Source organism: Telopea speciosissima, chromosome 3 (genome assembly GCF_018873765.1).
Source record: "Telopea speciosissima isolate NSW1024214 ecotype Mountain lineage chromosome 3, Tspe_v1, whole genome shotgun sequence".
NCBI classification, from domain to species: domain Eukaryota; kingdom Viridiplantae; phylum Streptophyta; class Magnoliopsida; order Proteales; family Proteaceae; genus Telopea; species Telopea speciosissima.
The window spans coordinates 18591398-18605200 of record NC_057918.1 but is presented as its reverse complement, the minus strand read 5'-3'; the positions used below and the strand labels follow the sequence as shown (position 1 = coordinate 18605200).

Below are 13803 nucleotides of genomic sequence, written 5' to 3'. Positions count from 1 at the left end.
TGCCCCCCTCACACCACCCCACTCCCTGGCCGCCCTACCTTGAGTTGGGATGCCAACCCCTAGTGACTCACATTTGAAGCTGGAATAACCTAAATGAGCTCTTTGTTCTATTACCTTCTGGGTTTTGAGTTTTAAGCAACTGCAGTTTCATTTTCTCTCTCCCAAATACAAATATATCGGAAAAGAAATACAAATATGCTGATAGCTTGATGGAGAGACCTATGTGGGGGAAAAAAACTCAGGAAAAAAGATATATTAAACTAGGGTATTACCTATCATCCATACAAGGAAAAAGACACCAATCATTCATCAAGGGCATTTAGATAACAACAGGTAGTACTGTATCTTAACCCAGATACTGCCCCATGAGATTGCAGATTATTGCCATGAAGAGAGTTTGGTAACCACACCTCAGAATGTTATTGTCTACAATAAGGACCTGCTATACTATCCATTATTTAAATTGTTGATTAAGAGGAATATGCAACACCTTAACCAAATAAAACTGACAACCAAACTGGTAGCACTCCTACCACAGGGTTGAGTTAAAAATTGTTTTCACTTGATTGAGCTGATAAAGTGAAATTATTGGTACTTTTTAAGGTCCACACTCCATAATCTATGATGGCTGTGGAGGAATAGTGGAAAAAGAGATGTTCCTGAAGCATTCAGAAGTTAAGGATGCAGGGATTTAGTTCATGGTATTGAATCAGGTATTGGCCAGTTCAGAAATGGAGACCGATGTATTGGGTTGTATCGGACTTTTTTGCCTTCAAAGCAGGGATGTAAACGGATTGAATTCGGTTGGATAGTGGCATTATCATATTCGTATCCGTTTATATTCGGACGGATTCGGATAATATCCTATCGGTATTCGGACAGATTCGGATAATTTTCGGATAATGATTTTTTTGAATACAGGTTCTCCTAAATGGATATGAATACAGATAGAATACGATTTTTTGACTATCCGTTGACATATTTACCATTTTTATGATGAAGATTAGGGTTGAAACTTGAGAGTTCAGTTATTACTCTTTCTTCTACTATTCTTAGTCTTTTATTCTCTTACGTTATTTACTTTTGATTTTTTAATAGATATGTAATTCCATATAGCACATTGCATAAAATAATATATATAAACCAATAACAAATCTAGAAAAAGAATCACATTATCTTAACTTATAAATTTATAAAAATAAGATAACAAAATCCAATAAGGTAACTTAAAAAGATAGACAAACACATAGTTATATTTCAGATATTTTATTACCGTTGGACTGCTAAACGAATCGGATAATAATCGGTCGGATAGGGGGATTATCATATTCGTATCCGATTAGTTTCGGACGGATTCGAATTCTCCTAAACGGATACGAACGCGGATCGAATACGGATTTACGAATATCCATTTACATCCCTACTTCAAAGATACCGATATCACCATTATTTTGACTACTTTACCCTCTGTTCGTATAGCACCACCAATTTGGTATTGGCTAGGTATTGGTATCAGTGTTGGCTGATCCGATACTGATTCTTGAAACCCAGTAAGAGTTAAAGTTTGCTGTTACCCTTTGTGGTTGACAAAGATCTGGCCACTTGATTCATAGCCATTCTATCAGAAACAGATGTCCATGAAATGTCGAAAATCACTTTTGCTCTTAAGTTTATGTTGTAAATGGTATTGTTACCCAATCAACAAATGGTTTGGGTTGACAATCGGATCAAACCTCTGACTTGGTTCAACCATCACCAACTCTGTATTATATTAAAGTACCAGACGACCTAAATCTCTGCTGGGGGTACGATGTCTTGTAATCCGTGTCTCTTGCATCTCCCACACCTCGTTTAACTTTCTTTGTAATTTTCTAGACAATGGTCTTAAAGAACCTCTTTTCCACATACCCATTTTATTATGCTATATGGAGAGATTATTTGTACTAAAAATGTGTTCAAAGAATCTCTGCAGACTGATTAGCTCTTCAGTTAAGTATGGGCCATCTTAAAAGATTTGAATTAATTTAATTAATCAGATAAGACAGCTAAGGAATATAGAATATTTGTAATGAGGTTTGATTTAATGTCATAAAAGTAATTCTAAATTAAATTAATGGTTAATCTCTTGATAATGAAGATGCCAAACTCTTATGTGTCAGTTTACTGGGATTTGGTACCAAGGAGTTAGGATCCAATCCCATCTTTCAAACCCTTTATGAATAGGCTTAATTAAGCTTGTTGCCTTTTAGTGTTGATCAAGGATTCCCCAGTTCATGCTTACTGTCCATCTTGTGTCCATTCCTCCTTTTTGGCTAGATTATGCTTCAAAGTAAAAGAACGATTATGCTTAATGCTACACGTATTAGGCATTATTTTAGATTAACCAATAAGAAAACATAGAACTTCATGTGGCATCTGTAAAGTGCCTTCATAATCACTTGTTTAACCTTTATGGCCGTCATTAGAGTCTTAAACAAAATAGCCCATGAAGTGGTTGCTTTTGCATGATCTGGTGTCTCTTTTGGTTTTCTTTCATTGTTTTTTTAAATTCATGAAATATGTTACAAAAGAAAAAGAGAGAGAGAGAGAGAGCGATGGCCTCTAACCATTGACTAGATGGGTTAAGAGTCTTTAATTTATCTGTATAAGTTTTCAAAGCCACACTCAAGGCAGACCTTTGGAAAGGGAGGCCCCTCCTTCCTCTAGGGGAATCTGTTGGCACCGATGGTCAGAAGCATCTTGCAAGGGCTGCAATAAGCACTGGAACAAGGGTTCCGTCGAGTGGAACTGTGGATTGGTGATAAAGTTTTAGCTAGATGGTTGACTCAGGAATTGCAGGATGGGTGGCCAATGGAGTTATTTAAGATCCAACTATCTTTCAAAAAAGATTGCTAAGAGGTCCTACACAAAAAAAAGCATTTATAGATGGATTCTCCTTTCATGATCAATATAAATTGCCGACCAACCCGTGTATTATCAATTCCTTGATGACACGACACGACACGACACCTAATAATCTGGTTCTTGTCAACCTAATATAAACAAGATCTTTATTTGTTTTCTTTGTCAATGATTCATGTGTATATTTATACCAAAAATTGGTATTCAAATTTGAAGAATATGTTGTCCACATAACGATGAGTTTTAAGCTTAAACCTTATTAAAAGCCGATTGCATGTGAAGAATGTAGCATACATGCATGACACCATACCCGAATTAGTCCCATATTCAATGTTGACAAAAGTAAAGTAAATTACAATCAGAGCCAATTTGCCACCATCTGATCACAACAAATCCTCTTCGTTGGCTGGTCAACGCAATGGCTATATTTTTGCAATTAATGAACAGTAGGTCTACTTCGATTACCAACCAATCCGAGTCTAACTGCCCGTACCTTTGGGTCATAAAAATGAGTCAAAGCGGTTCAGTTTGGGTAAGTTCTGAAGAGTTGAGTTGATAGTCTTGGTCCAGTTTAACCAGATAGACCAACCAATGGAGGCTAATCTTTAGGTATAGTGGAAAAGGCCCAAGCCCAATATAGATAATAACGGGTTAGGTTGTCTGACCCAACCCATCAAACCAAGAGATCCAAAATGCTATTTCCATGATCCACCCTAAGATTTGACAAAGTTTATGATGGACCCAATGCACAAGGCTCTCGCCACTATAGGGTCTAGGGAGGGTCATAATGTACACAGCCTTACCCTTGCTTTATAGAGAGGCTGTCTGTTTTTAGAGACTCGAACTCATGTCTACTTGGTCACAATGGAACAACCTAACTGTTGCACAAAGTTTGTGATGGACTTTGCCAGTTATTTCCATGCACAATCGAGAGAGAGAGAGAGATGTGCAACAAAAACCAATGTGGATAAATTCATAGAACTTGAACTGTTTTACCATGTAGCATGAATAGTTTGGTGTTCCACCTTTCATGGGCAGTTCCAACATGAACAGTAAAAAAATAATAATCCACCACTACCAGAGTATCAGGCCAGACATTCATAAATAAACTAAAGAGAATGACTACATGCAGTGGAGGTCACTTCCCATGGTGGAGGAATTCTTCCTTCTCCATTGATGAAGAAAAAAATTACCTGCTAAGAACTAAAGAAGACTTTCGTCAAAGAACCTAGAACTCTAGGTTATGCTTTTGAATTTGCCTTCAGAAAAAAGTTGTGGAATATATAGCTAGGTAGGGTCTTTAGTCAAGCCCATATAATCCCAACTAAAAATCACTAATTTGGAATATTTAATCTTGGGACTGATTAACTTAAGAGTGAGACTCAGCTCCACCACTAGAGATTCCAGCTGACCATCTTTAACATTGAGTCATGCCATCCATTGTGAAGGGCATAGTTTATCTTATCAGATCCCACCATTAGAGATTTTTTTTTTTTTTTTTTTGTTTTTGTTTTTAAACTACAAAATGATAGTCCTATCTCATGGAAGACGGAAATCTCATCCTCATGATATCAATACACGTGTTCTCGTTGATCACCACACGCAGAAACCACACTCCCCATAAAGAATGCCAACCCTAAAAAAAGATGTGTTTTTTTGTTGGGTTTTAGAACAAACCTACTTTATACCTTAAAAGCGCAAAAATCCATTTATCTTTTAATGCACGTGTCAACTATGTAAGAAGTTTTTAGGGCGGTTAAGTTGTAAGAGTATCTATTTGATGAGGGCTTCTATTAAATGGACTTCGATTAGACAAGATTCTTCACAAAGGGAAGTGGAGAATGTTGACATTTCAAATAATGAGTTTACAACCATCATTAGAGATAAACAAGAAAAAGCTATGGCATGGATTTTGTCGTCCACACAACAAACAAACAACAAAACGTGAAGGCAAAACTCATTCAACATCTTGGCTTGTGAAAAAACTCGATCTTCTACTGAAAATATGGGTTGCAAATGAAAAAGTTAAAATCTTAATAGGCCAATAGGACCCATGCTTATGTCTTTACTCTTTACAGGTACTTAAATGAATTTAAAAGAGTATTTTATAGTTTGGGGGAGTGAACTAGGGGAGGAGTCACACGTGCGTGGTAGCACGTGCTAGTATCTTTGGGGGTGAGAGATTTCAGTCTTTCATTAGGGGTTAAGGGTGTTAAACGGTTCGATTTTGATTAAACGGTTTGGTTCAATTCGATTTTGACTGCTTGAGGGTAGAAACCGTAACCAAGTCATTTAACTAAACGATCTCATAATCAAAACTTGAACCGTTTAGTAAACGGTTTCGGTTAGATGGTTCTATACACATTTACTACTCTATTTACTAATACTAGTTATTATTTATTACTTACTAAGTTATTAGTTTTTTTTTTTTTTTTGAGAAAGAAAATCATTAATGAAGAAACATGATTACTTAGTAGTTGCTAGTTGCTAGGTTTTTATTTTTTGTTTATAAAAAAAAAGTTGTTAGGTTTTTAAATAGTTAGACGGTTTGGTTATAATCGGGTTTAATTGGATTATATGATTTGAAACCGTTGGATTAATCGATCTAAACCGAACCAAACCGATTAAATAAACGGTGTCATTTCTAAAACTATAACCGCACTATTTAACTAAACAGTTTGTCGGTTTCGATTTAAACGGTTTGATTCAATTTTGATAAACGATTTCGATTTGGTTTTGACACCCTTATTAGGGGTGGGACAGTCATTTCATCCCCACTGTATCTGGGCATGGCCTGTGCCATGCCTGTGCCACTCCCAAGAACATTTTTCTATTATAGAATTACGAAGTCACTTAATTAATGAAATATACAGGGACCCTCAGCAATGGTGGCAAAAGTTTTCCACCATAAGGGAATGGGGGACAAAGAATCCCCGCACCCTGTGGTGATGTGATCATTTGATGAGACTTTTATCCCATCATAAATTCTCTCCACCTTATTATTTAGGGTTGAAACTATTCTTCTTCGACCATTCCACAATATCGATGTCCATGATGAGTGAAGAGAAACTCGATCCATTTTGTAATTTTAAATAACTTTGAACATATTAAAGTGAGAACTTTACAAAGTTCAAATGGGATAAAAATATAGCCAATGAGATAAGTGCGAGTTTCCTATCACATGGATCACCCATCTTAATTTGCCACATGGAAAGTGGTGGAAAGGCTAAGTATAATCAAGTTAATTTTATGATATTTTTGGAGGACCAATGAGAATAAAGGTGAGACAAATCCATGATATTTATTAAGAAAGAAATCCTAGTGATGTAACCCACCTCCCCTTAAGAATGATTAATTAAGAAAGAAACCCTAGTGATGTTAAAGTTAGCTGCTAACATAATTATTGTTTTTATTTCTTTGAGAGAGAGAGAGAGAGAGAGTGTGTGATAGCTATATAAGGTTTTGGGGGAGTAATGGCAGAGAGACCAAGTGTGAATTTAAAGAGAGAGAGAGAGACAGAGTAGGGATGTGCAACAACCTCGAAGCTAGTCTAAACTAGTGGGAGGTTGGGTGCAAAGAAGCCAACAAAAGAAACAACAAAGGAAACATCAATGGCAAGAGGCAAGGTTCAGTTGAAGAGGATCGAGAATCCTGTCCACAGGCAGGTCACCTTCTGCAAGCGCCGAGCAGGGCTTCTCAAGAAAGCTAAGGAGTTATCCGTTTTGTGTGATGCTGAGATTGGGATTATGATCTTCTCTACCCATGGCAAACTCTATGACCTCGCTACCAAAGGGTCTCTCTCTCTCTCTCTCTCTCTCTCTTAATTCTTTCTTTTGATATCTTTATCTGCAATAATTTTCTTACGATTTTTTTATCTCTTGACTTTGTTTTAGAAGCATGGAAGGACTGATTGAGAGGTACATGAAATCAACCCGAGAGGCGCAAATTGGAGAAGCTGAGGCAAAGCTTAACCAGGTATGTTAGCCTATCCCCTTGAACACTATATATTCAGAGAGAGAGAGAGAGAAAATACTGCAACTTCTTCCATATTTATCCTTTAACATCACAGTATAATCGTTTTCCTAGCATTTTAGTCCCCCTCTAATAGGAGAAGTTCAAAATATCTTAATCTTGCAATGGTATTTCTGGAAAATTATCTGCTCCATTTCCAGGCCGTTCCATTTTCTCAAGTGCCTAAGGGGATTTTTATCTCCTGATTCCCTGCCTGGTACAGTCCCTGTAATTTCTTTCATAGGGAGTGAAAATGACCACCCCCCTCTTATTAGAGGCACTAGAGAACTCTACCGGGCAGGGAATCACAGGAACTATTTTTTCCTAATAAGAGATACCCCACCCAGACAGTGTGGTCGGGCAGGGGTAGGGTGGTCATTTTCACCACCTATTTGAGGAACTTGGGAAAATGGAGTAGTTAATGATCCGATATTTCTTCTTTAATTTCCTTCCCTCTTTTCACCATCCTCTAGAAGTTCAAAATATCTGCAGTTCTCTCTCTCTCATGTAATAGCACGCATATGTTTGAAAGATATAACCTGTTTTGGTAATCATTTCTTAGACCCACACGTTCACCTTCTTCACTGTCCATTTTTTCATTTTTTGTTAATGTAAACAAAAAAATAAGGAGAAAGTTTTCTTCACCACGTCATACTAGGGTTTACAAACTCCTTTAGGGTTTGTGTATGTTTCAAAAAATATCCTCCAGTGCGGATCTAAAGTCCCGCAATAAACCGTTCAATGAAACTGAAGGAAAACTCTATCCATAGAATAATAAACTGAGAATAGAAGGAAAGAAAGCAAACCCACCCGAGGCAATTGAAAATTCGGAATTTTATCCTCTCAAGTATGGTGCATCGAATCCAATTGTAAAAACATGGCATTGATGTCTTTTTATCTTATCAAGGGTTGAGTATACGATTGGATTCTCAAACCCAAAGCACCTCACTTGAGAGGATGGAAATTCAGGAACGTTCACCAATTACAAACATCAAACACAGAACACATATCTCAAAAGGTGAATCACCTATAAGTATATATTATATGGTAAATGGGTAATGGGTAATGGGCAATGGGTAAGGTCGAATATACATGTCATCTCGGCTCTGTCAATGGATTCCTTCCTTTGCGACTCATCTGCCAATGACTTGCTGCCATGGTAGGGTCCATTGCCTTTGGGCCTAGTATTCACGTTGCTTTCTTGGGGTAATTTCTATCAGTACCCTAAACTTAATCTATATTTATTAAAATTACCCTTTTTTAAACTTCTTTTCTGAAACTACCTTGTTTTTAAACTTTTACATTTCCTTCTACCCTCATATTTTATTTAATCTACCATTCTTCTTCTATTTTTTACTATTTTTGTTATTAAAATAGTAAAAAATGAAAGCACCCAATCGCTTCTTCTCTCTCCCGTTTTTTACTCCATTCAATTTTTTTTTTCTTCAATTCTTCTATTTAATTAATTTTTTAAAGAGAAACGATCTGTTCCATGATTTTAGTGCACGGTATCGGGTGCTTTGAAGAGAGTCGATTTGTTCCATGGTTTTAGTGCACGGTATCAAAACGGGTATTGGTAACTTGCAAAACTGACACGATATTGATACGGTATTGGCTTGGCTGTACCGGACAAAATTACCCCTGAATCTCCTTTAAAAAATGGGTTTTCTGACCATTTCACCCCTTATTTGTACCATGCTATCGATACGGTATTGACACGGTATCGGTGACTAGTAAAACCGGTACGTATTGTCCAATATAGGCAATACGATACCAATACTTAGAACCATGATTTGTTCGAAGAAGAACGATGAGGATGAAATGTTGAATAAAAAATTAATTAAATAGAAAAATTGAAGAAAAAAAACAGAGTAAAAAAGGGACAGAGAAGAAGCGGGTGGGTGCTTTCAATTTTTACTATTTTAATGACAAAAATAGTAAAAAATAGAAGAAGAATGGTAGGTTAAATAGATTGGCAAATTACTAGGTGAAAAGGAAGGGCAATTTGGGTATTTAAAAACATCAGGGTAGAAGGAGATGTAAAAGTTTAAAAGCAAGGTAGTTTTAAAAAAGAAGTTTAAGGTAGGATAGTTTTAATAAATATAGGCTAAGTGTAGGGTATTGATAGTAATTACCCCTTCTTTCTTTTTTCTTTTTTTTTGGGGGAGGGGTTGGGGAGGGGAGGTTAATAATGGTGGATATTAATTCAATTATTCTTTGAGATAAAGACTTCAAATGATAATCAGAGTTTATAACATTAACAATGAAAAAGTATGGTAGTGTGGTAGGAGTTGGATTAGAAGCAATGCTTTGTACTAATTAAAGGCTCTTAACAAGATAGGGGCGAAATGCACATAATTAATAGGCATTTTTTTCTACAGCAACTTGACATGACATTGACATGAACATGAAAGAAGCCCATCCCCCCCCCCCCCTCCAACTCCACTTACTCCAAAGGATATAACAAGTAGGAAGTTTTCCTTCATCACGCGATCTTAGGGTTCATAAATCATATAAGGTTTTAGTATGTTTTCCAAAATACCTTCTCGATACCTATTCGTATACATCTGAAGTCCTGCAGTGAAAGAAAAACTCGATCCTATTTATGTTACCTACTTTGCCCTTTTGAGTACCCTATGTTGAGGATCTTGATAAGAATATAAAAAAAAAATTTGTTTACTTCTTACAAATCATTCAATTATTACATTCCTCATCACTAGACAAAAAACAAACCATTAGTTTTAGTATTATCATATAATATTTAGACAAAATATGTTTTTATGATTTATTGTCCATCAGGAGTTACAAGAGGAAATAATCAATTTGAAGCAAGAGATTCAGCTACTTCAGAAGGGTCTTGGGTAAGACTATGCTGTTATATATATTCTTAATAGATGTTTATCTATCTTAACTATTTAAAATTTTTAACAAAATCTAAAAATCACTGTTCATAGTGATGTTTAGACTTTAGAGTTTCATCACCTGCCACATATGGAGATACTTGGGTGGATCTATGTTATAGAAACTCTAATCCAGCTCAATAGAAAATTATCAGGCCACAGTTGGAAGGAAAATTACTCAAAGTTTGCTCCAAAATTTTAAAATTAAATAAAAATTAATTTTATAAATATATAATTGAATTTTTATGGTTTGAACCTTTTCACTAAGCATGTGCTAAAACTTTAGAGTTTGGATCCTCTACCCACGTGGGGTGCCCCACACGGGGAGGGCTAATGAAATGAAATCTCCATTCATCGGACTTTCTTTGACCCATGTGTTAAATGGAGGTGGAGATTTCGCTTCATTGACCCTCACCAAGTGGGATGGCACCCCTCATGGATGGAGAATCCGGATGCAAACGTTACGGGTGAGATGGGTATAGTATCCCCTATACTTATCACATGAAACGACCCATGTAGGGCATGTCAAGTTGCAAGACACCACGTGGGTAGAAGATCCAGACTCACTTTGAGTCCGGATCCTCTACCCATCTACCCATGTGGGGTGTCACCCCACATGATGAGAACCAACCAAGGTTCTATAACTCGAGTTTCGACTAGGTTTCGACCAGCCAAAAATCGAGTTTGTCTCAGTTTCGACCATATCTCGATCGAAACCTGGAATTTTTTCCAAGCTAACTCGAACCTTGGTTTCGAGGACCAAAAGTTGTTTTTTTACCCTGATTCTTGTTGTACTACCTATTTTTGACATTTTTAATCCAATCTATGCATTAGTTTCACATAGAGAACATTAAAAATAATATTTGTGGTTTTGATTCAAGTTTGATATTGTATATTGTTCTTGGACATGGTATCAAATAAGGTTTGATCGGAATATAACACCTTCAATAGAAATCAGATTTAAGCAATCTTGGTTTTGTTAGAAAGCTTTGTTTTGACAGCTTTCTAACAAGTCTAAGATTGCTTAAATCTAGCTTATATTGAAGGAATTATGTACCGGTTAAACTTAATCCGGTGTGCGCAAATGCTGTCAAAAACGCTCTGAATGAAAATATTTTTTTGGACACCAAAACAAATGAATATTTTACCGCACTTTTGGGTTTTAACAATGTTTTACCATATTAAGATTTATGGAATTTTTAGATTTGAGAAAAACCCCAGCATTAGAAAGTTGAAAATTGCTCCAACTGTCGAAAATCCAGTTTTTGTTCTTGAACTGGGGGGTTGACTTTTTTTTCTTTTGGAATTTGATTTTTTAATTATTTTTATTGGAATCAAATAGGGGGTATTTGCTTATTTATGAATAATACCTTAAGTAAATACAAAAATATTTACTTAAATGGTATTAGACATAAATAAGTGTCTATACTAGTTTTTGGCCTGGTTACTGGCATACTTAAGTATCTATATTGATTTCGAGCCTGGTTTCCCAAGTTTCGATGGGCATAAGTGTCGAAACTTGCGAAATTACCAACATCTCGGTCGAAACTGGTTGAAACTCGGGGTGCAAGTTTGACCCTGTCGACCCGAACCCGCCCTGGCCCGCCCTGAGCCCGAATAGGGTTTGGGCTGAGATATTTGGCCCTGAGGGCGGGTTAGGGCTGAAAATTTCTAACCCTGAGTTAGGGTCGGGTCGGGTTAGGATTGAGGCCTTGAGCTAAGGTTGGCCCGGCCCGGCCCGACCTTGATTTCAGTTATACTATAAAATATATATTGATATAATTTATACATTATAAACTTTAAATTTCACCCACATTTTTTTATATAATATATTATATATGAAGACAATAAGTGTTATAATATAATTTATTATATTGTTATTTTATGTAAAATTAATAATGTTCTTCCTAGCTCATTCTAGCCCATGCATCTCTTTCCCCCTCCCCATGATTAGGGCCAATCAGGGTCGGCCCCGACCCAACCTTGAGGGCGGGTCAGGGTTGGATTTTTCTGGCTCTGAGTCAGGGTCGGGTCGGGCTTGGGTCCAACTAAGGGGACTTAGGGTTGGGCTAGGGTTCTATAAAGCCCGGCCCAACCCGACCCTGTTACAGCCCTAGTTGAAACCATCGAATTTCGGTCCAAACCCTGGATTTTTTAAAATCATCCTTCAACTCGTCTCGAAAACCTACGAAACTGAGTTAACTCGGTGGTTTCGGCAAGTTTCGGTCGAGTTCTTCTTCCATGGAACCAACTAAAGAGAATCTCCACCACATCTGACCATAGGGGTCCGAAGGGATCTGAGGTATGAAGATTCTGTTTGAGTGGTTTTCACCATGTGGGTAGCTGATCCAGACACACAAATTTAGAGAGAGAGAGAGAGAGAGAGAGAGAGAGAGAGAAAAACGTATACTTATATTGTTTTCATTTTGCAGGTATATATATGGAGGTAGAACTGAAGATATGACACTAGATGAGTTTCATGCTTTAGAGAAACATCTTGAAATTTGGATGTATCTTATTCGTTCTGCAAAGGTATGCATATGATCACTTCTATTAATATTCCTTTTAATTTAATGGTACAACATATATATATATATATATATATATATATATATATATATATATATATATATATCAATAATAATTGTTGAAATTTTTTTGTTTTATCGATCACAGATGCAAATAATGTTTCAGGAGATTCAATTGTTGAAGAATAAGGTTTGCCCTAAACGTACCTCTTTTTTACTTAACCCACCACATAAATATGAAGTAATTAAGCATAATAGTTTGGTTAATTGTCCATGCCAAGTAATTGTATTTCATAAACATTTATTCGTTTTCTAATACAAAAAAAATTTATCTATTTCTTGATTTTGAAGGAGGGAATACTGACTGCAGCAAACGAATATCTTCAAGGGAAGGTAATGAAATATAATCTTTTCTTTATTTTCATTAATTTGAGAATTATACCTTACCTTTTACTATGCTGACATGCATGGCTCTTTTTCTTCCTTTTCCCACCCCTCCCCCTGTTTTCTTTTGGTTGCAGATAGTAGAGCAGGCTGGGATAGTTGAAATGCCTCCAGCACTAACAGGATATTCATATCCACTAACCATTCAAAATGAGATATTCCAGGCTTTAGGTGCTTAGGCAAACCACTGATGACAGAAACATTTAAAGATTGAAGTGAAGAATTATTGGTTACCTCTTTGGGGGGGGGGGGGGGGAGGTTGTATTGTGCAAGTAATAAACCTCATACATTTCCCAAACATTTGGTACTTTATAAGTATACTATGGATTGTTATGACAGTATGATATATTGTGGCTGTGATGTTTTACTTGGTATTTCTATTTCTATTTGAGATTATTATTGTGGCATAAATGGGGTTGAAAAATCTCTCTCTCTCTCTCTTTCTTTGTGTGTAATTGTTGGATATGTGAATCCATCAAGCCCAATATTAATAGTTGAAGTTGGGTGTTCTGGTGTACTAAAGGTTAATGTCAATACTGGCTAATTATCAGTGTGTTAGATTCACAACATTCATTTGTGAATGAGAAAAATTCTCAATAAGGATTCCACTTCTCGAACAAGGAGTATATCAACTGGGAATCCATTGCTTGTGATTTGATAAAATTCCGAGTTCAATGGCAATTTTGTTAAGTGTTTATACAAATGAGATTGTTGCCTAGTCACATGGCCCCTACACCAACACAAAGGCCAATGAGAGTGTGCGTGCAAGGGCAACAACGTGGATGAGATTTTTTTTATTTTCATTGGGGTGGGGTGGTAATTTTGTGTGCTCCTATGTCTGATGCAGGTTCCACACGACTAGGCAATGTTCTTTTTTCCATATTATTATTATTTAAATAATTTGTTTTTATAAATATTTATCAAATTTGTAAGTCCAATCCACGGTCGAGATTCCCTAATTAAATATATTCGATAGATTAAGGTTTTTTGACAGTGTTAATATTCTATGCTCGTTAATC

At 36.3% G+C, this 13803-nt stretch overlaps 1 protein-coding gene across 1 annotated transcript; it reads left to right on the top strand.

The window, feature by feature from the left end:
* The first annotated feature begins 6407 nt into the window (after nt 1–6407).
* On the top strand, nt 6408–13066 carry LOC122653957 (MADS-box transcription factor 26-like). The gene is made up of 7 exons (XM_043847922.1): nt 6408–6694; nt 6795–6876; nt 9712–9773; nt 12245–12344; nt 12489–12530; nt 12692–12733; nt 12862–13066. Exons 1-7 carry the CDS (start codon nt 6513–6515, stop codon nt 12961–12963), a joined length of 612 nt encoding a protein of 203 aa, XP_043703857.1. The 5' UTR covers nt 6408–6512; the 3' UTR covers nt 12964–13066.
* The last annotated feature ends 737 nt before the right edge of the window (nt 13067–13803 follow it).

Coding starts and splice junctions, on each gene's coding strand:
- LOC122653957 (XM_043847922.1), top strand. CDS start 6,513: ATGGCAAGAGGCAAGGTTCAGTTGAAGAGGATCGAGAATCCTGTCCAC. Junction 12,345..12,488: donor ATCTTATTCGTTCTGCAAAG/GTATGCATATGA, acceptor TATCGATCACAG/ATGCAAATAATGTTTCAGGA. Junction 12,531..12,691: donor TTCAATTGTTGAAGAATAAG/GTTTGCCCTAAA, acceptor TTGATTTTGAAG/GAGGGAATACTGACTGCAGC.